Source organism: Balaenoptera ricei, chromosome 9, assembly GCF_028023285.1.
Source record: "Balaenoptera ricei isolate mBalRic1 chromosome 9, mBalRic1.hap2, whole genome shotgun sequence".
NCBI classification, from domain to species: domain Eukaryota; kingdom Metazoa; phylum Chordata; class Mammalia; order Artiodactyla; family Balaenopteridae; genus Balaenoptera; species Balaenoptera ricei.
The window spans coordinates 105,636,837-105,663,282 of NC_082647.1; the positions used below are offsets into that span (position 1 = coordinate 105,636,837).

Sequence of the window (26,446 nt, forward strand, 5' to 3'; positions counted from 1 at the left end):
GACCAGCACGTGCTGGGGGGGTGTGGACTGGGGGCACCGTAGGGCAGAGGGGTCCCCACCAGTGACAGTGTGACCAGCTGTCCGTGGGGCCAGAGTCTATGCTAGGGGCTGAGGGTGACAGAGGTGACCAAACCAGGCGAAGTGATCCACGCTTGGAGAACCCCGAGTCCCTCCGTCCCTCCCCTCGGAGCCCGTGACCTTCCTCTAGGTCAGGTCCTTAGGGGTACCCAGTCACTCTCCTGGCCCTCGTCTTGTCCCCTGAGGCCTCCAGAGGGCACAGCGCAGGACCAGGGCCTGAGGACGCGGTTCTTGCCATGGGCAGTGGGGTGTGTGCGTGAGTGCAGCCGAGTGCACGCGTGCACGGCCCCACCCGCTCTAGTCCAGAGGGGTGCAAAGGCGCCTGGCACAGGTGAGGCCCCAGGAAAGTATCCTGGGGGCCTGAGGCCAATAAGAATTCGGGGATCAGCCGCGCTCCACCCTGAGGGCCCCTCCCCGCACCCTCACACAGAGATATCCCCACGCTCAGCCAGCTCTCTCCCCGGGGGGCTGCCCTCCTCGGTCTCTCATGGCGCAGAGACGCACCGCAGTCCTTCTCCAGACGCCTTCCCCTGCTCTCCTTCGGGCCGGGGTGAGGGTGGGTGCATCCGCAGGCTGCCCTCACCCGCCCTCACCTTGCCCCGCCGCCCAGCCGGGCGGAGCCTTACGGGCGCTCACTTGCGGTGGGCCGCGCCCACAGGGCTGGAGGAAGGGGGCTTGCGCTGGGGAGGGGATCCGTCCTGGGGGAAGGACCGTCCAGTGGGGGAAGACATACCTTGGGGGATAGGGCGCGTCCTTAGGGGACTCGTCCTAGGGATGGGAGCGTCCTGGGGGAGGAAGCGTCCTGAGGGGGAGCACGTCCTGGAGGAGCACGACCTGAGGGACGGCACCTGGGTGGGAGGGAGGCGCATCCTAAGGGGCGCAGAGCGCATCCTGGGGGAAGGCACCTCCGGGGGGCGGGCTTTTTGCGGCCCCATCCCCGCCTGGGCTCCGCCCCCGGGCGCCCCTAGCGCCCCCAGCCGGGACTCAGCTGTACCGCGCGCCGCAGCTGGTCAGCCATGGAGACAAGAGCGCGGCGGCGCCCGCACCTTCTCCCGCTGCTGCTGCTGCTGCTGCTGCTCTGCGGTAAGGGGACGCTCGGTCCGGCACCGGGGGGCCCCAACCGCCTCTGGGGCCGTGGGATCCGCGCGGCCTTTGCCTTCCTGCATCCCCACCTGGCTGCACCTCCTCCCCTGCACCGACCTGGGCGAGCCCGGCGCGCCCCGCTCCGGAGGGGCGAGGGGTGACCCGGGGGCGGTCCCCAGGCTCTCTCCAAGCCGATGGCGACGCACCGGACTAGGAAGGAAGGCGCAGGGTCTCCTGCGGGCTCTGCATCGCCAGCCGCAGACTCGGCCTGGGCCTGCGCCTCCCAGCTGCGACTTCCCCGGCCTCGCTGCCCTGGAGCTGGGGACGCCATGCCCGCGCGACACCCCGAGCGAGCAGCGGCGGCGGGCATGTCCGCCTCCCTCCTCCCTGTGAGATAGTGCGCTCCTCGTCCCGGGGCTCCTGCGTTCACACCAGGCGCAGGGGTGTGCATGAGAGGAATCCAGAACAGGGAGTGCTAGATCTTCCCTGCTGTGCCTGTCCGTCCGAGGACAGTGTTTCAGTGTGAGTGTGTGTGCGCGCGTGTCTGGAGACACTGGCTGCAGGGGGCAGGGGGCGGCTCTCCGAGGCTGCCTCTCCCAGATCCCTTCTCCAGCAAGAAAACGCAACTCCTGGGGGAACACATTGCTCACACATTGGGAATGGATTGAATGAAAAGGCTGTTTTGAAAAATCGTTCTAAAGAAATCATCCAAGAACAAGTAATAGGGTATGCGTGTTTGCGGAGGGCTTCGGTGGGAGATACTTGCTGAGACTGGGAGTTGCAGAGTAGGGCCTGAGCCTGGCCAGCTCTGGGAGGAGGGAGCCCTGGCCTGGGGTTCAAGGGTCTCAGGCCCTGTCCGTGGGGGCCACTGTCCCCTGGGTCCTTTGGGATGCTCCCTTGCCCTCACTGGCCTCAGTTTCCCTGGCTGTAAGATGCAAAATTGGGCTTATTTGAAATATCGTTTTCAGCTTTGATGACCTGGAATTTGGAAAAGGCCGCATGGGCCCATCAGCATCTTGAACTCTAGGTTACCCTTCCACTGGAGATGTCTGGGGTGGAGAAAGTGTGACTTCATTTCATATTCTGGGGTTAGAGCCCTAGGGTTAGCTGGGTTTTGTGTTGAAGGAAAGGGTGATTGGTGGCTTCCAGAAATCAGGAGTGCACTGATGTGGGATTTCAGCAAGCTTCAAATACAAAGCTCTTGGATGGAGATTTTGGTCCTTGTAATGGAAGAGGAATCCTTTGATTCACTACGAGGGAAGCTGAGGTTCTCCTCACCTGCCTATAGCATGGAGTTGAGAAGGACCAAAGGCAGACCCTGTGCAGAAATCTTCTGTGTTAATAATCTTGGGCTCATGTTGGCACGGTTCTGGAGGCCACCTTGTCTTGTCTTGTTGGTCCCAGTGTCCGCCTCCCATGGAGCCCGGGCTCAGGCTCCCCAGCCAGGGGTGGGGACCAGGCCAGCCTCTCAGCAGACACAGCCCGGTGCTGGCCCGGTCAGAGTGAGGGCCTCGGGAACTGGCTCCTGACTGAGTCAGGGAGATGCAGGGAGAGGCAAACCTGCTCTTGGTCACGTGCTGCTTTGTCATAGGTGGGATGGGGGCCATATCAGCCCTGGAGGCTGCTGCATCTTGAAGGAGGGTTTCAGGGCTGCCGGCTGTCTGTGCTCTGGATCCTGACACCCTGCTGTCCCTGAGCTGCCTCTGAGCTGTGCCAAGTGGGGGGCCTGGCTTCCCAGGGCGCAGGGCCACAGGGGGGCTGGTTCCTATTGACCATAGGGGCCCACCAGGGGCTCTGAAGGGCCCATCAGGCAAGGTGCTTCTTTGAAAATTACAAACCCTAATTCAGAAGCAGTTGCTGCTGTGCAGGGCCCTGGGGTAGTGAGATCAAGCAGAAGTCCACTCAGCCGAGCCTCTGCCTCTGTGTCTGTTACCAGCCGGAGCCAAAACTGAACTCAGGTTTGGCTGCTCACTGCTCAAAAGTCAATGTTCGAGAGACAGGAGTTGGTGGGGGAAAAGAGATGCTTTATTCAGGAATCCAGGAACGTAGGAAGATGGCAGACTAGCATCCCCCAAACCAGCTCTGCGTTGCCAATCAGAGGGCAGGAGCTTTTAAAGGAAAGCTTCCAGGATGTGCAGGGGACTCTGTGCAGAACAGCACTGCTCAAGATGGAGCTGCTTGTGTCATGGCTACAGTCTGATCATCATGCAGGTAGCTTTTTCCCTCTGGTGGTGGTTTTTATCAAGTATGTACAAAACAACTCAGGAGTATGCATCAGACACTGTTATCTGTCTTCTTCAGGGAGGAAATAAAGATTCTGTGACTGCTATATGGCTGATTTACTCTTTAAATTGTTACCATTCTCTAGGCCTAACTGCTATTTTTGTCACTACATGTCTATATCCTTTCAATCATTAATTCTTGAGCCAGGCTTTCGTGACTCAGGGGAGGCCCCTAGGAGACTAAAGCTTTTTTCTACAAACAAGAAACAGGGGACCCAGAAGGGCTTCTGTACCTGAGAGGGTCCTGCAGAGTCCTGCTTGGTTTCGGTCCCCCCTTTTCTTTGATATTTTCCAATCCTGAGGAGGAACAGGTGCAGAATATGAAAGGGAATAAAGTTTTGGATAGAAAGGTTAATCATAAACTTGCCAGAGGAGCTTGGTTTTAGTTCCGTTTTTGTTTTAACTTTTCCCAAATCTTTGAGGGAATGGGGTGATGATCACTCTGGTTACTTCCTGGTGAAACGGGGCCTAGTCCTGCCTCAATTTGGGGAATGGACACAGAGTTGGAAATAGTCCCTATTTCCAAGCTTAGCATCAATATTTTGTATTATGAAAACATTACTTCCCTCTTTGATTGCTTTGTCATAGCACCTGGACAAACATTTGAAAATTAGTAGATATATTACAATGAGGATAATAATCAAAATGCATGTTTGTACTATTTTCCGAATGTATTTTCTTCCCTTAATGGTTAAAGCAGACATACAATGTATGTTTAATAGACCACAAACAGGCTGTTTTAAATTAGCATAAAATTTGAGTTAAATCATGTAAAGCAGAAAGACTTCCCTATACGTCAATATGTGAACATTTCTTCTATCATTTCCCCCTTTTGATTGCAAATCTTTCAGTAGAAAGCACTGATGATCAAAATATCTGTCCCTTGATTGTGTTTGCTGCCTGCCCTGGGTCTATCATCTCCCTTGGTGCTACTTCTACTTTTTGTTTATATGTTTGCCTAGTTATCCATGTTGGGGGAAAACTAATCAGACATAACAAACAGCTACAAAGGTATGTTGACAGGGAAACATTTTATAGGTTATACATCTTATCAATTATATCAAATTGTCACACAAACATTGCACGTGCTCCAAGCAGTAGACTTAAAGCAAGCAGTGATACATGCCACCGGTAGTTTGTGACAACTTTATTAGAGAAATTTTTTCATATAATGTTTTCCATGTAGTTTAGTAGACCAAATAATCTTAATTAGTTTAATATTTCTTTCTGAGATGGCTCAGGGACCCTTTGGAAAACTCAAAGTTAGCTAGAGAAAGAAACTTACAATCTGTTATCAAAGCAGCTCAATATTCCAGGAAAACTTTGTTCTCTTAACAGAGAGAGAAAAACAAACTCTAGTCCTGTATTAGTTTGCTTTTAAATTCAATCTAATCTCAATCAATCCTGACCATGCACAAAACTCTTTTCTTAAGGTTCCTTTTCCATAAACCTTCCACAACTTTCTGTATCTATATAAGTTTGTCCCTTATTTTTTCCCATCTAGAAACAATGAGCTCTAGGACAAAATTATTTTCCCTTTTTCTTTAACAAAAATATCTCCATCCTTCTCTTGCTGACAAAGTATTTTCTTTACATTCTGAAATGATTTCCTTATTATTTTTAATAGTTTAATAGCATATTTATTAGAATTTTTAACCCTTAAAAACCTTAATCGCCAGCAAAAACCAAAAGCCAACTAACTGAACTGTTTGTTATACCAACGTTTTCTGATTGGCAAACTTATAAACATGTTCTCTAACCTCTAAAAACGTATTTTTAAAAAAATACATTTTTATAGCATAATTTCTCTCTTTAAAGTGGTTCAAGATGTGTCTAATAAACCCAAACATCTTTAGTTTTTTTTTTTTCTCATAAGACAAAAGAAGATAGACTTGTCTAGCAATCAATGTTCCAGTATTTTATCTTAAAAATGACCTAGACCTTCATGAAATTTTTATCATTTAACTTAATTCAGCAAAACTCGAAAGTTTCAAGTTACTAAGAATCTGGAAAGACTGAAACATAATTACTTCTAAAGAGTTCACCTAAAAGCTTCTATACCACTTAGCTCTATTTTTTTTTACTTATGACAGTATCATCATACCAAATTAATTTTCTTGTTGACAATTTTTTCAATAGATATAATATGAATTTACTGAATTTCAGTAAACCTAGGTACAATAAAATTATCATACTTAACATTGATGACTCTAAAGACATGTCTGTATTAACTATACTTAAACTAACTTTAATGCTGGATATTAATTTAATACTGAATATTCCCCAGATCACATGAACCTGAAATTCATTTTGGTTAGTTTTTTGTTGTATTTAGAAATGTTTGATTTGTAAGCACTTACTTTTCTTTAAGCCAATTAAGTAGAGCTCATTTACAAATTAGTTTTGGTAATACTATCCAAAGATAAAGACATATAATTATAATGTATACATAGACATACATATATCCAGATAGGCAGAGATCTCATAGCTTCATTTAATTAAATTAATTAATTAATTAATTAATTATTTATTTATTTTTGGCTGCGTTGGGTCTTTGTTGCTGTGCGCGGGCTTTCTCTAGTTGCAGTGAGTGGGGGCTACTCTTCATTGCGGTGCGCGGGCTTCTCATTGCGGTGGTTTCTCTTGTTGTGGAGCACGGGCTCTAGGTGTGTGGGCTTCAGTAGTTGTGGCAGGTAGGCTCAGTAGTTGTGGCTCGTGGTCTCTAGAGTGCAGGCTCAGTAGTTGTGGTGCATGGGCTTATTTGCTCCGTGGTATCTGGGATCTTCCTGGACCAGGAATCGAACCCATGTCCCCTGAATTGGCAGGCAGATTCTTAACCACTGCACCACTGGGAAGTCCCATACCTTCATTTTAAAACTTATTCATGAATCAGGTATTTATTTCAATACAAAACTTATTAGTTTATAAATCTCATCCCATTTTTCCTCTCTATTGTGAAATAGCTCTAATGCATAATAGTAGTGTAGTTTAGGGACCCATTAAAGGGCAAATTTTTTCCCCCTGAATCTAGGGAGTATTATGGCCAGGTTGTATTCAAAGGAAAATCATTTTTTTACATTTCATTGGTTTGCAACTGGAAGTGGTCCAGTTCTGGAGGATGCACCCTGAGGTGCTGCATTCAGGAAACAAATTTTGGTTCCCATAGAAGTCACACTTATGCACAAGACAAATGCAAAGATACACACAAAGAACAAAATTCAACTCTTGTAGCACAAAAACAGAAGGGTGAAGTCCAACAATTCCCTCGACTTACCCAAATGAGGTCCCCTCTTTTTAACAACAAACAACATACAAATGGAAGGATAGGGAATCAAGACATCATGTGTCATGGCAGTTCACCTGGCCAGTGTAAAACCAAAAATTGTAGTTGGACTAAGTTAAATTTACTTACTTGAGTTTAAAAAGCCTCTCCCCCCATCCTTTTTCACTTTTGGTTGAAGTTCTACTAATTAACCCAAGGCCTACTTCTCGGTTTCATGCCTAGCCCTTGACCAGCCCCTTGGGTCTGGGTGTGAATCCTGGGGGCCTCCCTTTGCAGCGGCTTAACCCCAAGATTATAAGACACTTACTTACTGGCCCTTAGCTTCAGTTTCCCCCACTCTAGTGTGGATGCAGGAATAGCAACTTATAAAGGGCTGTTGTGGTTGCCATTTGGTTTCAATGAGTTCCGTCCCCATAACGCCGTTTGGGGCCCAAGAGTGTGGAATGAAAGGGTTGTATGTATGGGAAGCTTCCATCAGTGCCTGGCACACATTCTGTGGGCACTTGAGTTTGCTAGCAACTGTGGCTCCCAGGGACTCACTTACAGCACCCCCAGACAGAGTGCCCATGCCAGTGTGTATGTGTATGAACATGTCACTGTCACTGTTTTTGTCACTGGTGAGAGTAATGTTGTCCTGCTGTTGAGCCACCTCCTGTCACATTGGATTCTGTGGACTCAAGCGAGCCCAGATGCAGTGGCTGGATATCAAGTACCCCAGTGACGCAGTGATTGCAAGGAGGTGGTTAGCCGAGGGGTGTTTGAAGGTCCTCTGACGTCCCTCTTCATTGTATAGATGCAGAAACTGAGGTCCAGGGTGGGGAGGTAACTCCCCAGACTGCAGGGACTGGGGGCAGAACCTTTCAGAAACCACACCCTCCCACAGCCCTACTGGCCATGGCCCATCGCTGCAGAGCCTTCGGAGTCTGCTCGCTGCTGGTTTGCACCAGAGGAGAACGAGAGCTCCTGTATTTCATTTCCAAATGACTGGCCATAAAAGGCCTTTCTCTTGGAAATGCATCTGTTTGGCTGTTTATCATCTCCCAGAGTCTGGAAGTCCCCTACACAAAAGGAACACAGTCCTGCATTTTCTTTGTTTCCCTGATGGAACCAACTGAAACGGTTTTCTATTTCAATTTAATACCCGAGACCTTTACTAATGCAGCTGGTAGCTTGAGTGGGTGGCAGCAACACACTTTCTTGGTGTCAGGAATCTGCATCTTTACCTCACTGTTCTAACACAGGGCAGGTTGTTGGGTTTGGCTGGGAGCCCCTTAAGCCTGTGCATCAGAAATGGTGCCGTAGTTACCAGTCTCCCCACCCCCTCATGGAGGGCACCTGTGGTTGATCAGACAGGTGTCCCATGGTGCCTGCCCTGTGCACCCTCACAGCATCCTTCCCCCCCCCCCCGCCCCCCGCCCCATGGGCGGGGGAAGTTATCCCAGGAAACCTGCCTTAGGATGTCATGTGGTCCTTGATGGTACATTCTCAACCTGCCCTGGCCAGGCCCCTGTGGTGCCAGGTATGTGGCGATTCTGGGACACGTGGTGATTCTGGGTTCATGGAGATTCATGGAGGAATGAGGAAGGAAGAGGAGGAAGGGGCTCCAGTGGCGGGGAGAAGTGGGAGGGGAGGAGGAGAATGAGGTGGAGGAGGAGAAAGCACTGGGCTGGGTCTCAGTGGTCTGACAGGTGGCGGTTGGGTCAGGCTGAGGATGTCTAGGTGTTCCAGGTCCAGGGGTCCAGGTCCAAGGGGTCCAAGAGGTCCAGGGGGTCCAGGTATTCAAGGTCCAGGGGACATCTAGGAGGTCCAGGGTCCAGGTATTCAAGGCCCAAGGGGTCCAGGGGGTCCAGGTCCAGAGGATTAAAGTCCAGGTCATCCAGGTCCATGGATCCAGGTTCAGCTGGGTCTAGATGGTGGTCCAGGTGGTCTAGATGGGCCAGGTCCAGTTGGGCCATGGCTGGGAGGAGTGGCAGCAGCCAGCAGGGGTGAACAGTGTGAGACTTGCCTGGCCCGTGCCCATGTGGGAGGAGGGTGGAGCCCAGGAGACCCATGGAGGATACTGGGAGGATACTGTCAGGGGATGACAAGACCAGGGCCAGGAATGGGTACAAGGGCTGGGTGTAGAGAACATCAGGTGGACTTTCAGAGCCTGTGGTGGGGAGTCTGTCAGTGAGCTGCCGGGAAAAGTTGCCTTTGGAACAGGGCGGCCAGTGGGAGAAAGGAGCACAGCCTGCCTTCTCATCATCTGCCTCCACCTCAGCCTGAGAGCCTGCGTTCCCTCAAGTTGCTAACTGCGGGCCTGCACGGCCCTGGACCCAGGGCTGCACCTGGGTTTGGCCCCCTACCGTGTTACTGTGCAGGCGGATGACTTTCCCGCTCACGGTGGCCCTGTCTTGTCGGGCTGTTGCAGGGCTCGGCGAGTTGGACCACACTTAGGACAGGGCACTCAGTGGACATTGGTCGGTACTGAAGCGGAGGGAAGCCAGGCAGGGAGGTGTCACGGCCGGTGTCACGGCTCCACTTCCACATAGGGAAACTGAACCTCAGAGAGGAGAGTGAGTGCGTCTGGGCTGGGGAGCAGAGCCACGGGGCTGTCTGACTCCCCTCTGACTCTTGGCTTCAGCGCTCCCATTTTCTGTCTCTTACTCTGCAGAGTGTGGGCCTGGGTCTCGCATCACCCACCTGGAGCTGGTCAGAGATTAGCATCTTGGTGCCCCAGGCCTGCGGGGTCAGAATCTTCATTGCGCAAGATCTCCGCGTGCCTGTGTGCACGTAACTGTGAGCAAGCATTGCCCTTCCCACTTGTTCTCGGCTCTGACAGCACGTTGGAATTATGTGGGCGTAGGGGCGGTTTAACAAACACCGATTCTTGGTCCCTGTCTCAGGGCCTGGGCTGTGGCCTGGGTGAGTCTGGTGTACGGCCAAGTCAGACACCTCACGTGGTCCCCCTGAGAGACTCAGTGCTGAGAGGGCCGGGAGGGAGCCCCCTAGCCGCAGAGATCTCCAGGTAGGCTCAGGTATGGTGGTCTGCACCAGCCTCAGAGGGGAATGGCTTTGTTCTGCCTTCAAAGGGCTTTTATTACAATGATTGTTTCCTTCAACGACTTGAAAGTCGAGAGCTGTGTTAAAATAGAACTGAATCGGCAGCGTGGGAGCACACAAGCCAGACCTGCTGGAGCCTGGGAAGGGGGGCTGTGGTGATCTGCAGAGGAGGGTGGGTGGCCAGAGGGTCCCGGCAGAGTGGTGTGTGTGGGGGGCAGTGGGGGCCAGATGGTGATAAGTTGAGAGAGATTTCCCAGGTGCATGACTATTAACTAGTGAAAACAGCCAGAATCAGAATAACTCCTTTTTTTATAAACGGGGAGATAAGGCCCAGAAAGGTGAAGGGCCTCTCCAGAGCCACACAGCAAAGCAGTGACTACAAGGGGGCGGGGCTGGCATCTGATGGGTGGCGTGGTTAAGCTTCAGAAGGACATCGCCCTCCCTTCCTGCAGAGATGGCACCCCTCCTCTTGAAGGGGCATCAGCTTCCATCTTGGCTGCTGGTTGCCTGCTCGCCTGGGACACCTTGACGTGAAGGCTCTGAGGCTCAGGTTGGGTTCAGTGGGGGAGTGCTGAGTTTAAAAACTCACCTCTGCCTTCTGTTAGGCTTTAAATAAACTGGGAAGGCCTGCACACCTGCACTAGTCTGGCTTTGGGTCCACCTTCCAGTGTCACTTCTTCTCCTTTTCACCCAACAACCGTATGTATCCACCCCAGTGCCACTGGGCTCCTGTCCTACCCCTGCACACCTCTGCTACTCACGTTTTTATAATCTTATTGGTGTTTCTGTCTATTGTTCTATAAATTATTGAGAGAGGATATTGACTTCTCCAATGATAATTGTGGATTTGTCAGTTTCTCCCCGTAGTTCTATTCATTTTTGCTTTGTGTATTTTGATGCTCTGTTATTGGGTGCATACATGCTTAGCATTGCTATGTCCTCTTGATGAATTGAGCCCTTTATCATTATGGAATGAGTCTTTTCATCTCTGGTAATATTATTTGCTCTGAAATATACTTTGTCCAGTATTAATTTAGCCGCTCCACCTTTCTTTTGATTAGTGGTAGCATGGCATATCTTTTCCCACCTTTTACTTTGAATCTATTTGAGTCATTTTAAGGTAGGTTTCTTGTAAGTAGCCTAATATTGGGTCTTGCTTTTTGATCTCATCTAACAATCTTTGTTTCTTAATTGGGGTGCTTAGACCATTTACTTTCAATATGATAATTTATTGATATGGTTAGTTTTAAATCTAACATGGTACCGTAAGTTCTTCTTTCCCTTTCTCTCTTTTTCTGCCTTCTTTTGGACTTAGTACTTTTTTCACTTTTCAACTTCTTCTTCTTCTCCTTCACTAATTGACTGTAATTATTATTATTTTTTGGTTACTTTAGTGGTTGCTTTAGGGTTTGTAGTGTATATCTTTAACATATCACAGTCTATCTTTAAATGATATTATATCAATTCACGTATAGCACAAGAACCTTCCATTTTTGACGTTTGTGTTATCGCTGTCATACATTTTATTTAAACTTAAGTTGTAAATCCACAATACATTATTTATTTATTTATTTATTTTTATAAATTTATTTATTTTTGGCTGCTTTGGGTCTTCGTTGCTGCATGCGGCCTTTCTCTAGTTGCAGTGAGCGGGGGCTACTCTTCATTGCAGTGCACGGGCTTCTCATTGCAGTGGCTTCTCTTGTTGTGGAGCACGGTCTCTAGGTGTGTGGGCTTCAGTAGTTGTGGCTCGTGGGCTCTAGAGTGCAGGCTCAGTAGTTGTGGCACACGGGCTTAGTTGCTCTGCGGTATGCGGGATTTTCCTGGACCAGGGATCGAACCCGTGTCCCCTGCACTGGCAGGTGGATTCTTAACCACTGCACCACCAGGGAAGCCCCCACCATACGTTATTTTGTTTTCACAGTCAGTTATCTTTTAAAAGATTTAAATATTGAGAAACAAATTTTATATATTTACTCCTAGAGTTACAATTTCTGGTGCTCTTCATTCCTTTGTGAAGATCAATATTTACTTCTGATATTATCTTCCCTCTCCCTAAAGGAAATTCTTAAATATTACTTGAAGTTTGAGTGTGCTCGTAATACCTTCTTTCAACTTTTGAATGTTTGAAAAAGCTTTTATTTTTTAAAAAAGCTTTTTGAGATATAACTTACATACCACACATTCACCCATTTAAAGTATATAGTTCAATGTTTTTTCGTATATTTACAGAGTTTTGCAACTATCACCACAATCCAGTTGAGAACATTTCATCACTCCTAAATAAAGTCCATGCTCATTAGCAGTCATGCCCCATTCCACCAACCCCCTTGGCCTTAAGTAATCTAATCTGCACTCTGCCTCTATAGATTTGGCTATTCTGCAAATTTCATTAAATGGAATCATACAATATGTGGTATTTTGTGACTGGCATCTTTCACTTAACATAATGTTTTCAAGGTTTGTCCAAGTTGTAGCACATGTCAGTACTTCATTCTTTTATGGAAAGAAATTACACTACTACATCTAGTAGTGTAATTGTGGGGTCATATAGTAACTATTTTTAACATTTTGAGAAACTGCCAGGAAACTATTTTCTAATGTGGCTGCATCATTTTACGTTTCTACCAGCAGCATATGAGGGTTCAAATTTCTCCACATCTTCACCAACCTTTGCTAGATCTTTTTGATAATAGCTATCTTGGGGGGTGTGAAGTGATATCTGATTATGGTTTTGACTTGCATTTCCCTGATGGCTAATGATGTTGATTATCTTCTCATGTGCTTATTAGTCATTTGTGTATATTTTTGGAGAAATGTTTATTCAGATCCTTTGCCTATTTTTATTTATTTATTTTTTCTTGGTTCAGCCAGGTGCTGTGTTATGTTCTTCTTCCTGCTTTTTTTTTTTTTTTTTGCCCAGTTACAGCTGTGATGTGTATTACTCCACATTCTTTTTTTTTTTTTTTTTTTTTTTTCACACACACACACACTGTATTTTATTTTTACAAGAGATAAATCGACTGACACCAAGCATTGTACATGGATGACCACAACAAAAGCAACAATGATTGCAATTACCAAACATGAAACACACTCATACTATGTCATAGTATTGACATTCAGTCCAGTAATCCTCCACTGTAACAGCTCCTTTACTTTGCAGTGAAAATTGATTTGTATATTCTTTGCCTCTGAGTCCTTGTGGAATTTTTTTTTTTTTTTTTTTAAATTCAGACAGAAAGTCACAAAAATTATACTCATCCTCATCAGTTCACTCAGTCCCATGTAATTAATTTTTTTTTTTCATCTTGATCTTTTGTTAGCACTTTTATGAGTTCATCAGTTTTTCATTAGAGTTCTGAAAATGCTTATTCATTCAGTTCAGCAGTACAGTCCGTTACCAGAAACCTGTACTTGTCAGAGTCTTTTCCATGTATTTCTTGAAGATGAAACCCTTTTATAGGAACATATTTGCAAAATCACCAGAGTACACCCAGAACTGTCTGTAAATGACAAAAGACTTAAAAATGACCACGGTTAAAGATTTGATGACAGTTCATAATAATGCAGTTGACAAGAAAATTAGTTATTTCTGAGATATACATTTTAAAGTAATAACTAGGATTATTACTTATAACATTATACCAGAACATCTAAGATTTTTAGAAATTTCATGTAATGTCTGAAACATTTATATTAACATATTTCCATACATATTTCCATACAAGTACAAATATAAGATTTTTAGAAATTTCATGTAATGTCTGAAACATTTATATTAACATATTTCCATACATATTTCCATACAAATACAAATATGATTTTTAGAAATTTCATGTAATGTCTGAAACATTTATATTAACATATTTCCATACATATTTCCATACAAATACAAATATAAGATTTTTAGAAATTTCATGTAATGTCTGAAACATTTATATTAACATGTTTCCATACAAATAACCCAATGAAAGTTTAGTATTAGTTGTTTGTTTTTTTATACTGCAGGTTCTTATTAGGCATCAGTTTTATACACATCAGTGTATACATGTCAATCCCAATCGCCCAATTCAGCACACCACCATCCCCACCTCACCGCAGTTTTCCCCCCTTGGTGTCCATATGTCCATTCTCTACATCTGTGTCTCAACTTCTGCCCTGCAAACTGGCTCATCTGTACCATTTTTCTAGGTTCCGCATACATGCATTAATAGACGATATTTGTTTTTCTCTTTCTGACTTACTTCACTCTGTATGACAGTCTCTAGATCCATCCACGTCTCAACAAATGACTCAATTTCGTTCCTTTTTATGGCTGAGTAATATTCCATTGTATATATGTACCACATCTTCTTTATCCATTCGTCTGTTGATGGGCATTTAGGTTGCTTCCATGACCTGGCTATTGTAAATAGTGCTGCAATGAACATTCGGGTGCATGTGTCTTTTTGAATTACGGTTTTCTCTGGGTATATGCCCAGTAGTGGGATTGCTGGGTCATATGGTAATTCTATTTTTAGTTTTTTAAGGAACCTCCATATTGTTCTCCATAGTGGCTGTATCAATTTACATTCCCACCAACAGTGCAAGAGGGTTCCCTTTTCACCACACCCTCTCCAGCATTTGTTGTTTGTAGATTTTCTGATGATGCCCATTCTAACAGGAGTGAGGTGATACCTCATAGTAGTTTTGATTTGCATTTCTCTAATAATTAGTGATGTTGAGCATCTTTTCATGTGCTTCGTGGCCATCTGTATGTCTTCTTTGGAGAAATGTCTATTTAGGTCTTCTGCCCATTTTTGGATTGGGGTGTTTGTTTCTTTGATATTGAGCTGAATGAGCTGTTTATATATTTTGGAGATTAATCCTTTGTCCGTTGATTCATTTGCAAATATTTTCTCCCATTCTGAGGGTTGTCTTTTCGTCTTGTTTATGGTTTCCTTTGCTGTGCAAAAGCTTTGAAGTTTCATTAGGTCCCATTTGTTTATTTTTGTTTTTATTTCCATTACTCTAGGAGGTGGATCAAAAAAGATCTTGCTGTGATTTATGTCAAAGAGTGTTCTTCCTATGTTTTCCTCTAAGAGTTTTATAGTGTCCAGTCTTATATTTAGGTCTCTAATCCATTTTGAGTTTATTTTTGTGTATGGTGTTAGGGAGTATTCTAATTTCATTCTTTTACATGTAGCTGTCCAGTTTTCCCAGCACCACTTATTGAAGAGACTGTCTTTTCTCCATTGTATATCTTTGCCTCCTTTGTCATAGATTAGTTGACCATAGGTGCGTGGGTTAATCTCTGGGCTTTCTATCTTGTTCCATTGATCTATGTTTCTGTTTTTGTGCCAGTACCATATTGTCTTGATTACTGTAGCTTTGTAGTATAGTCTGAAGTCAGGGAGTCTGATTCCTCCAGCTCCATTTTTTTGCCTCAAGACTGCTTTGGCTATTCGGGGTCTTTTGTGTCTCCATACAAATTTTAAGATGATTTGTTCTAGCTCCGTAAAAAATGCCATTGGTAATTTGATAGGGATTGCATTGAATCTGTAGATTGCTTTGGGTAGTATACTCATTTTCACAATGTTGATTCTTCCAATCCAAGAACATGGTATATCTCTCCATCTGTTGGTATCATCTTTAATTTCTTTCATCAGTGTCTTATAGTTTTCTGCATACAGGTCTTTTGTCTCCCTAGGTAGGTTTATTCCTAGGTATTTTATTCTTTTTGTTGCAATGGTAAATGGGAGTGTTTCCATAATTTCTCTTTCAGATTTTTCATCATTAGTGTATAGGAATGCAAGAGATTTCTGTGCATTAATTTTGTATCCTGCAACTTTACCATATTCATTAATTAGCTCTAGCAGTTTTCTGGTGGCAGTTTTAGGATTCTCTATGTATAGTATCATGTCATCCGCAAACAGTGACAGTTTTACTTCTTCTTTTCCAATTTGTATTCCTTTTATTTCTTTTTCTTCTCTGATTGCCGTGGCTAGGACTTCCAAAACTATGTTGAATAATAGTGGTGAGAGTGGACATCCTTGTCTCGTTCCTGATCTTAGAGGAAATGCTTTCAGTTTTTCACCATTGAGAATGATGTTTGCTGTGGGTTTGTCATATATGGCCTTTATTATGTTGAGGTAGGTTCCCTCTATGCCCACTTTCTGGAGAGTTTTTATCAGAAATGGGTGTTGAATTTTGTCAAAAGCTTTTTCTGCATCTATTGAGATGATCATATGGTTTTTATTCCTCAATTTGTTAATATGGTGTATCACATTGATTGATTTGCGTATATTGAAGAATCCTTGCATCCCTGGGATAAATCCCACTTGATCGTGGTGTATGATCCTTTTAATGTGTTGTTGGATTCTGTTTGCTAGTATTTTGTTGAGGATTTTTGCATCTATATTCATCAGTGATATTGGTCTGTAATTTTCTTTTTTTGTAGTGTCTTTGTCTGGTTTTGGTATCAGGGTGATGGTGGCCTCATAGAATGAGTTTGGGAGTGTTCCTTCCTCTGCAATTTTTTGGAAGAGTTTGAGAAGGATGGGTGTTAGCTCTTCTCTAAATGTTTGATAGAATTCACCTGTGAAGCCATCTGGTCCTGGACTTTTGTTTGTTGGAAGATTTTTAATCACAGTTTCAATTTCATTACTTGTGATTGGTCTGTTCATATTTTCTATTTCTTCCTGGTTCAGTCTTGGAAGGTTATACCTTTCTAAGAATTTGTCCATTTCTTCCAGGTTGTCCATTTTATTGGCATAAAGTTGCTTGTAGTAGTCTCTTAGGATGCTTTGTATTTCTGCAGTGTCTGTTGTAACTTCTCCTTTTTCATTTCTGATTTTATTGATTTGAGTCCTCTCCCTCTTTTTCTTGATGAGTCTGGCTAATGGCTTATCAATTTTGTTTATCTTCTCAAAGAACCAACTTTTAGTTTTATTGATCTTTGCTATTGTTTTCTTTGTTTCTATTTCATTTATTTCTGCTCTGATCTTTATGATTTCTTTCCTTCTGCTAACTTTGGGTTTTGTTTGTTCTTCTTTCTCTAGTTTCTTTAAGTGTAAGGTTAGATTGTTTACTTGAGCTTTTTCTTGTTTCTTTAGGTAGGCTTGTATAGCTATAAACTTCCCTCTTAGAACTGCTTTTGCTGCATCCCATAGGTTTTGGGTCGTCGTGTTTTCATTGTCATTTGTCTCTAGGTATTTTTTGATTTCCTCTTTGATTTCTTCAGTGATCTCTTGGTTATTTAGTAACGTATTGTTTAGCCTCCATGTGTTTGTCCTTTTTACGTTTTTTTCCCTGTAATTCATTTCTAATCTCATAGCGTTGTGGTCAGAAAAGATGCTTGATATGATTTCAATTTTCTTAAATTTACTGAGGCTTGATTTGTGACCCAAGATGTGATCTATCTTGGAGAATGTTCCGTGCGCACTTGAGAAGAACGTGTAATCTGCTGTTTTTGGATGGAATGTCCGATATATATCAATTAAATCTATCTGGTCTATTGTGTCATTTAAAGCTTCTGTTTCCTTATTTATTTTCATTTTGGATGATCTGTCCATTGGTGTAAGTGAGGTGTTAAAGTCCCCCACTATTATTGTGTTACTGTCGATTTCCTCTTTTATAGCTGTTAGCAGTTGCCTTATGTATTGAGGTGCTCCTATGTTGGGTGCATATATATTTATAATTGTTATATCTTCTTCTTGGATTGATCCCTGGATCATTATGTAGTGTCCTTCCTTGTCTCTTGTAACATTCTTTAATTTAAAGTCTATTTTATCTGATATGAGTATAGCTACTCCAGCTTTCTTTTGATTTCCATTTGCATGGAATATCTTTTTCCATCCCATCACTTTCAGTCTGTATGTGTCCCTAGGTCTAAAGTGGGTCTCTTGTAGACAGCATATATATGGGTCTTGTTTTTGTATCCATTCAGCCAGTCTATGTCTTTTGGTTGGGGCATTTAATCCATTCACGTTTAAGGTAATTATCGATATGTATGTTCCTATGACCATTTTGTTAATTGTTTTGGGTTTGTTTTTGTAGGTCCTTTTCTTCTCTTGTGTTTCCCACTTAGAGAAGTTCCTTTAGCATTTGTTGTAGAGCTGGTTTGGTGGTGCTGAATTCTCTTAGCTTTTGCTTGTCTGTAAAGCTTTTGATTTCTCCATCAAATCTAAATGAGATCCTTGCCGGGTAGAGTAATCTTGGTTGTAGGTTCTTCCCTTTCATCACTTTAAGTATATCATGCCACTCCCTTCTGGCTTGCAGAGTTTCTGCTGAGAAATCAGCTGTTAACCTTATGGGAGTTCCCTTGTATGTTATTTGTCGTTTTTCCCTTGCTGCTTTCAATAATTTTTCTTTGTCTTTAATTTTTGCCACTTTGATTACTATGTGTCTCGGTGTGTTTCTCCTTGGGTTTATCCTGTATGGGACTCTCTGCGCTTCCTGGACTTGGGTGGCTATTTCCTTTCCCATGTTAGGGAAGTTTTCGACTATAATCTCTTCAAATATTTTCTCTGGTCCTTTCTCTCTCTCTTCTCCTTCTGGGACCCCTATAATGCGAATGTTGTTGCGTTTAATGTTGTCCCAGAGGTCTCTTAGGCTGTCTTCATTTCTTTTCATTCTTTTTTCTTTAGTCTGTTCCGCAGCAGTGAATTCCATCATTCTGTCTTCCAGGTCACTTATCCGTTCTTCTGCCTCAGTTATTCTGCTATTGATTCCTTCTAGTGTAGTTTTCATTTCAGTTATTGTATTGGTCATCTCTGTTTGTTTGTTCTTTAATTCTTCTAGGTCTTTGTTAATCATTTCTTGCATCTTCTCAATCTTTGCCTCCATTCTTATTCCAAGGTCCTGGATCATCTTCACTATCATTATTCTGAATTCTTTTTCTGGAAGGTTGCCTATCTCCACTTCATTTAGTTGTTTTTCTGGGGTTTTTTCTTGTTCCTTCATCTGGTACATAGCCCTCTGCCTTTTCATCTTCTCTATCTTTCTGTAACTGTGGTTTTTGGTCCACAGGCTGCAGGATTATAGTTTTTCTTGCTTCTGTTGTCTGCCCTCTGGTGGTTGAGGCTATCTAAGAGGCTTGATGGGAGGCTCTGGTGGTGGGTAGAGCTGACTGTTGCTGTGGTGGTCAGAGCTCAGTAAAGCCTTAATCCACTTGACTGTTGATGGGTGGGGCTGGGTTCCCTCCCTGTTGCTGTGGCGGTCAGAGCTCAGTAAAACCTTAATCCACTTGACTGTTGATGGGTGGGGCTGGGTTCCCTCCCTGTTGGCTGTTTTGCCTGAGGCAACCCAACACTGGAGCCTACCCGTGCTCTTTGGTGGGGTTAATGGCAGACTCTGGGAGGGCTCACGCCAAGGAGAACTTCCCAGAACCTCTGCTGCCAGTGTCCTTATCCCCACGGTGAAACAGAGCCACCACTCGCCTCTGCAGGAGACCCCCCAACACCAGCAGGTAGGTCTGGTTCAGTCTCCCCCAGGCTCACTGCTCCTTCCCCTGGGTCCTGATGCACACATTACTTTGTGTGTGCCCTCCAAGAGTGGGGTCTCTGTTTCCCCCAGTCCCGTCAAAGTCCTGCAATCCAATTCCCACTAGGCTTCAAAGTCTGATTCTCTAGGAATTCCTCCTCCCGTTGCCTGACCCCCAGGTTGGGAAGCCTGACGTGGGGCTCAGAACCTTTACTCCAGTGGGTGGACTTCTGTGGTATAAGTGTTCGCCAGTCTGTGAGTCACCCACCCAGCAGTTACGGGGTTTGATTTTACTCTGCTTGCGCCCCTCCTACCGTCTCACTGTGGCTTCTCCTCTGTCCTTGGACGTGGGGTATCCTCCTTGGTGAAGTCCAGGGTCTTCCTGTCAATGATGGTCCAGCAGTCAGTTGTGATTCTGGTGCTCTCGCAAGAGGGAGTGACAGCACGTCCTTCTACTCCGCCATCTTGGTTAAATCTCCCCCTTTGCCTATTTTTAAATGGGTCATTGCTCTCTTTTTATAGAGTCATAAGAGTTCTTTATCTATTCTAGATACAAGGCCCTTATCAGAAATATGATTTTCATACATTTTCTTTCATTCAGTGGTTTGTCTTTTCACTCTCTTGATGGTATCTTTTGAAGCACAAAAGTTAAAAAATTTGATATAGTTCACTTTCTTTTTCTTTTGTTGTTTGTGCTTTTGGTGTCATATTTAAGAAGACTTTGTCTTATACAAGGACACAAAGACTTTCTCCTTTTATCCTAAGAACTTTTATAGTTTAGCTCTTACATTTAGTTCTCTTATATGTTTTGAGTTAATTTTTGTGTAAATTGTGAGGAAAGGGTCTAACTTTATTCTCTTGCATGTGTATATACAGTAGTTCCAGCACCATTTGTTGAAAAGACTATTCTTTCCCTGGTGAATTGTCTTGGTACATTTATAGAAAATAATTCTATTCTAAAATGAAGGTTGATTCTTGGACTCTCAATTTTATTCCATTGATCTATATGTCTCCTCTTACGCCAGTACCACATTGTCTTCATTATTGTAAGATTATTGTAAGTTGTGAAGTTGTGAGTCCCACATAGGCACACATACACCGGATACACACAGTAGGGCAGCGTACACATAGATACACACGTACAAACACACATACCACATAGACATACATATACACACAACACACATACATCAGGACACACACGGCAGAGCAGTACACATATATACATCAGGATACACATGGCAGGGCAGATATACCTACACACACAACACACACAGATGTGAACACAACACACACACACCAAGACACACATGGCAGGGCAGCGTACACATAGACACACACACACATAGACGTACACACATACATATATCAATACAACATACATACTCCAGGACACGCACAGCAGGGCTTTCTCTTGATTATATGATGGGAGCCAAAGCTAGGGGTCATGAGAGGGAAGATTACGAGGGGGGGAACTGACCTCCGGAAATCGGGTGCCTGGAGAGGGTGGGGGGATGGGTCCTGAGGGTCAGACAGGCGGGTGTTCCCAGTGGGAGGAGGGTTTTCTCTGGGGGCGGAGGGGACAGGAAATGTTGGGGGCAGAGTTCAGGAAGAGTGACGAGAAATCCTGGGGCAGGGGTCCTGCCAGACCCCAAGAGTGTTCAAAGGACTGGCCGCTGTTGCTGGACCCTGCAGCCCTCAGCCCCTGGCCTCCTGGAGTTCAAGGGGGTGGCTCTGACAGGGTGGGCAGTCCTTACTGTCAAGGGGCCTCTGTCGCTGCCCAGAGGCCTGGGACTGCCATCAGACTCTCAGAATCCTTCCTGGGACATGCTCCAGGTGCCCTCACCCTCGAGGTGCAGCGGGCGTCCCTGCTCCCTGCCCCACCCAGCCCAGAATCCGTCAGCCCTCAGCCTCTCCCCTCCTGGGACCCCTGTCCCTCTGCATGCTGCCCTCCTCTTACGTGCTTCTTCCCATGCCGCCCTGGGAGGCCACGGGCCCTCTGGGTCCTGTCTCCTTGATGCCTCCAAGTGGGTCACTCTTTCTGCGCTGGCTTCAACCTCCCCGGGTCACATGGAGGTCAAGGTGAAGGAGGACGACCCCAGCTGGCCTTGAGGGCCATCAAGGCTCATGCCAGCAATCCCAGCAGCGCTCACGGCTGTCTCCTCTCTAGGGGAGTGCCCCCCAGTGGGCGGCTGCAATGAGAAGCGCATGCTGGCCATGCTGCCCCACTGCGGCAAGACCTTTGCCGAAAGGATGAAGAAGGTGGAGGTCTGGAAGTGGTGCAACTTGTCGGAGTTCATTGTGTGAGTGTCCCTGCTCAGGCACTGGGCCTGCCCTCGTCCTGCCCACGCCCGGCCCACGCCCTGCCCACGCCCTGCCCACGCCCTCCCATGCCCTGCCCATGGCTTGCCTACCCTCTGCCCACAGCCCGTCTGTATCCTGCTGACCGTCTGCCCGTGCCCCGCCCTCGCCCTGCCCACGTCCTGCCCTCGGCGTCTGTGCGCCCATGCTCCGAGGTCCACTCCAAGCCTCACAGCCCTCCGCTCCCCTCACAGACCACCCTGGCAGTTCCAAACTGGACCCTCCAGGCTGTGTGTCCCCCATTCCTCTGAGCGAGGTCATGTCTCTGGGAAACCCTGACACCCACTGCCCTTCCTGAGCTGGGTTCGTGCCCTGCCCTGGCGTGCCTGCCTCTCTGCACGGTCCATGCTGGGTGGAAATTGTCATGTTGGGTTTTCTTCACAGCACCGGCCAGGGCTGGGTTTGTAGTCAGGACCAGTGGACCCCAGAGAAACTGAACCCTGCTGGTTTCTACCTGGTGCGGCGGGAGCAGTGCCTCACCACAGAGGGCCCCACGTTCTAGAAGCTCCCGAGGTTTTTGATCTCCTCTGGTCACACCTAGCATCCAGTGTCAAGGTGGCCCTTTCACCTCCTCAGAAATCACCGATGGGCTGTGCCCGCCCTCCTCCACTTCCCACTTGGCCATCTCAACCTGGCGCGCTGCTGGCGGCCGCTGCAGACTCAGACTGTCCTGTGAGCCGCGCCTGCCTGGGGGGCCCATCCTCCCTGGGAGCCCTGGGTTTGCTCAGTCGCATCAGCCCTTTCCCCTCCAAGACCCCGGCCCCTGTGCTCTCTGTCCCCAGTGGCTGTTCTAGGGGCTTCCACGCCCATCTCCCCAGGGGACACTGGCTCCTTGTGGGCACGTCCACAGGCCCCTCGCAGACATAGTCGTTCGCTGAACCAAACGGTATGAAATTTCTGTGTCTGCTGGGAAAGGGGGCTGGGGGCTCGGGAAGGGGCTTGGCCAGGCTTCTTCTTGTCCTCTGAGCCTGGCCTGGACGCCAAGCCTGGAGTGGACACACAGGGGTCAAGGGTAAGGGAGGATGAGGTGGGTGCTTCCCATCCTCTGCCTTTGTCACCTGCTAAAGCCTCAGCGAGGAGATCAGACATCCAGCCCTGGGGCTGGAGGACAGCAGAGGGGCAGCCAGGAGGGGACTCTGGGAGTTGGAGAGAGAAGGGCCGACATCCACCTGAGTAGGGAAATTTGCCTGACGGGAGAGGGAGTCTGACGGGGGCGGTTTGCCTCGCTCCCGGCCTCTGCAACCCCCTTTCCCATCTGGGCTATGGCTGCGTCTTCTCTTGCTCTGGGAGCCAGACTGAAGGGAGGACATGGGGAGGCCCTGGGTGACCAGGGGACGCTTGGGAAGCACAGGCCCTGTCGTGACCCTGGTTCTGCGATGTCACACAAACAGCAGCTTCCTTGTGAAGAACACCCTGATTTCATCTCCAGCCTGAACTCGGGCTGGTGAGCTAACAGGGCTTGGGAGCTGTGTGTGCAAATGTGTGCATCCCTGCCTTCTGCCTCCCCAGCCCAGGGAAGGGCAGGATGCTGGATGTGGGAGTTGGCCTCTACAACTCTTGCCATGTGCCTGAGTGCCTGACCTTTCGGTGTCTTTTATCCTAAAAGCGTTTGCTATTAAAATTCGGAGCCACTTCCCAGCGTTCTTGGGAAGCACCAGGTGTGGGCATTCTGCGCCTGGCCCCGTAGGTCGATCCACAGAGATGGGTGCTGTGCTCAGCTCTGCCCCATTCCTGGCCTTTGGGGCTCACCTCGAGACTGAGCACCTACTATGTGCCAGGCACTTGCCAGGAGTGTATTCACTTCACTTCCTTTGGTCCTTTCAGTCACCTTATTGGATAAGAATTATGAACCCCCTTTTACAGGAGGGGAAACTGAGGCTCACGGAGGCTAAGTAATGTGGGCAAAGTCAAGAAGATGGTCAGTGGCCTAGCTGGGATTGAAGGACATTGATTCTTCATCCTGACCCCTAAGCTGCTGCCCTGTGCTGTGTTCCGTGCATGGGGGTCACACGGGCCACACACCACTCCCCAGCCCCTGCAGGCTTGCTGTCCACAGTGGGGCTTCCCCAGCTCCATCTGCTTCGTTTCAGCCCTACTGAGCCCTGGGGTGGGTCGAGGCTTGGCAGGGTGTCAGGTTAGAGGCTCTGTCTGGGGTGGCAGGTCACTGACGGGGCCCAGTGGGAGGGGTGGGTCTTGGGGAGTGATGGGCTTGCCTGAGGACCTGGCTGGTGAGGTGTCTCAGAGCCTGAACATGTCCCAGGGGGCCACATCACGGCTCTGCACACAGATCCCAGGCCATACCCTTTGCTTCCCGCTCTCTTTTGCCTCATGTGGCTCTCCCTTGTCTGCGTTACCTGAGGGGTGCAGGGCAGACGTGTGCCTGACCAGCCACCCCAGCGTCTGGGCTGGGAAACTGCCCGGGGCTGCCAGGAGGCGTGGGCACTACGAAGGCCTGGTTGAGTGATTAGCCGCCCCGTTTCCCACCGCCTTTCCAGGCAGAGACGGGGTTCTGTACAGGAAGCTCCTTGCAGGAAGCAGTTCCTTCCTGTTGCTCAGGCCAGGCCACGCTCCCTGGGTCAGCACCGGAGGGAGGAGGGGGGGCCACAGGGCCTGGTTCCTGCGGGGATCTGAGGCCGGAGCCTCTCCCGCTCCCATACCTGTCCTGCATGCAGCACTCTGCCAGGTGCAAGAGAGTGTGGGCAGTGGTGGAGCTGGTGCACCTTGGCAGGTGTCTGACCAGCCCTCTCACCAGAGCATCTTGGACGATGGCTGCCAGCCTAGGCCACCGACCCCAGAGGCCGCTAATCCCAGGCCATCTGGCCGTTGGGCTAAACTCTGGGTCCTGGTAGCTGTAGCCCTTGGTTGGCTTCAAGGACTGTCCAGAGCCTGCCCGCTGGGTGGACGTGGCCCCTCATGGGTGGTTTGCTGAGTGCCCTTTCCAGGTTTGACCAACACAGACAGGAAGACCCTGGGGTGGGGGGAATCCCACGTGTCCTGTCAGCTGGGGCTGGGGGAGGTGACTTCCGAGAGGAGGACAGGCCGGGGCTGGGCTCACAGGTGGGACACGCCCCTCCAAACCAGGTAAATGAGGGCAGGCTGACTTGACTGGGAGGCCGCTGGCCCTCGGCCTGCCTCAGGGAGACCTCCTCCCCGGGGGCCCCATAGAGTGGCCTTAGGTGACAAGGCCCTTGCAGGTCCAAGTGGCTGTGACTCCACACATCCCTTGGTCTTGGAAAAAGAAGCCAGGCCCAGAGTACCCTCTGGGAAGACCTGGGAAGTGCTGGGCCCAGACCTTGGGCGTTGGGAGTTCACGTCCTCATAGGAAGCAGGTGACGGCTGTGGATGACCAAGATGAGGGCAGGGATGATGGAGAAGATGCAGACCGGGGCATGAGGTATATTTTGGGGAGCTCATGGCCTCAGAGTTTCCTTGCTGAGCTCTGCTGCCTCTGTTTTAAGATGGGAGGGCCAGGAGTTGGGCTCGATGACACCAGGCTCTGTACAGAGGTCATTGTCTGCCGGGGTGGGCACGAGGGGAATCGAGCTTGTGACGCGGCAGCCTGCGAAGGGGAGTAGAACATGGCTGTGCACTTTGGGGCGGGGGCTCAGGGGCAGATGAAAGCGGGGCCGAGGCCTAGAGGTGGGGAGCAGGGCATGGGGTCGCCATGCCAGAGAACCTCTGGGCAAGGACGCCAGGGAGATGGACCCTGCTGGCCCAACAGGGCTCATAGCAGGAGGCCTTCCCCTGTGGCCTGGGGCCATGATGAGAGCAGGCGGCCAGACGGGACTGCCCCCCACTTTCCCGGCGGTCAGGGCCAGAGTGAGAAGGGGCAGAGGAGCCAGGCGGTCAAGCCCTCTGCCTTCGCAGGTACTACGAGAGCTTCACCAACTGCACCGAGGTGGAGACCAACGTGGTGGGCTGCTACTGGCCCAACCCCTTGGCGGAGAGCTTCATCGCTGGGGTCCACAGGCGGTTCTTCCAGAACTGCTCCGTGGCCAGGCACCACTGGCAGGACCCCCCAGACGGAATTCTCATCCCGCTCATCGCAGCGCCCGTCCTGCTGACCATCGCCATGACTGGCGTGGTGGTGTGGCGCAGCAAACGCACCGCCCAGGTGGTGTGAGGGCCCGGTGAGTCCGAGGGGCCCCGCCTGGAGAAGCGGAGGAAAGTTCTCCGGGGCTGGGAGAGCCGGTGGACACTCTTTGGCTGCCCCCCACCCTGTCTGGGCGGGCTTTGGGCTGGTGAAAGAAAACGTGCCGCGGCTGGAGCCTGCGTGCTGGGCACAAGTCACCGCCGCTTCGCCCGCGCTGTCCCAGGCTGGGCTGGGGCCTCGGGGTTCCTAGCACTGAGTCCCGCGGTGCCCCATCTGCAGCCCCGGCCAGACCCCGACCCCGCCTCCCAACTGACTCTACCCCTGGCCCCAGCCCCAGCCCTGGCCCCACCCCCAGCCCTGGCCCCACCTCCCACTCTGACTCCACCCCCAGCCCTGGCCCCACCCCAGCACCGCCCTGGAAAGGTGTGCCTATTCCCACCTGGCTGGGGGTTTGGGGAAGAGAGATTGGGAGGGGGTTTTTGTAGGTCCTCACTTCGCAGGCCTTGAGTCCTCTTGGTAGGGAGCCCACCTAGAGATCTGGGAGACTGAGGGTTGGGTTGGGGGTTCCAAGGAGCCACTGCACAGCCTGAGACCTGCTGTCTGGGGCCACCACCAGGGGCTGGAGCTGGGGTGGGCCTCCTTCCTAACGGGCCCCCCACTGTGAGCATGGCCTCGGGGTGGGGTCCCGTGTGCTCTCGTTCTGGCTGAGTTCTGTCTGCCATGTCTGTGCTTTCTTTGAGTAAAAAGTCATGCTACTTC

The 26,446-nt window shown here is 48.4% G+C and overlaps 1 protein-coding gene across 1 annotated transcript; it reads left to right on the forward strand.

Annotated features, from left to right (window-relative positions):
• Positions 1-1,094: 1,094 nt before the first annotated feature.
• RAMP3 (receptor activity modifying protein 3) lies at positions 1,095-26,446 on the forward strand. Its single transcript, XM_059932544.1, has 3 exons — positions 1,095-1,161; positions 21,404-21,536; positions 25,462-26,446. The coding sequence occupies exons 1-3, from the start codon at positions 1,095-1,097 to the stop codon at positions 25,715-25,717; spliced, it is 456 nt and encodes a 151-aa protein (XP_059788527.1). The 3' UTR covers positions 25,718-26,446.

Coding starts and splice junctions, on each gene's coding strand:
- RAMP3 (XM_059932544.1), top strand. CDS start 1,095: ATGGAGACAAGAGCGCGGCGGCGCCCGCACCTTCTCCCGCTGCTGCTG. Junction 1,162..21,403: donor GCTGCTGCTGCTGCTCTGCG/GTAAGGGGACGC, acceptor TCTCCTCTCTAG/GGGAGTGCCCCCCAGTGGGC. Junction 21,537..25,461: donor AACTTGTCGGAGTTCATTGT/GTGAGTGTCCCT, acceptor CTGCCTTCGCAG/GTACTACGAGAGCTTCACCA.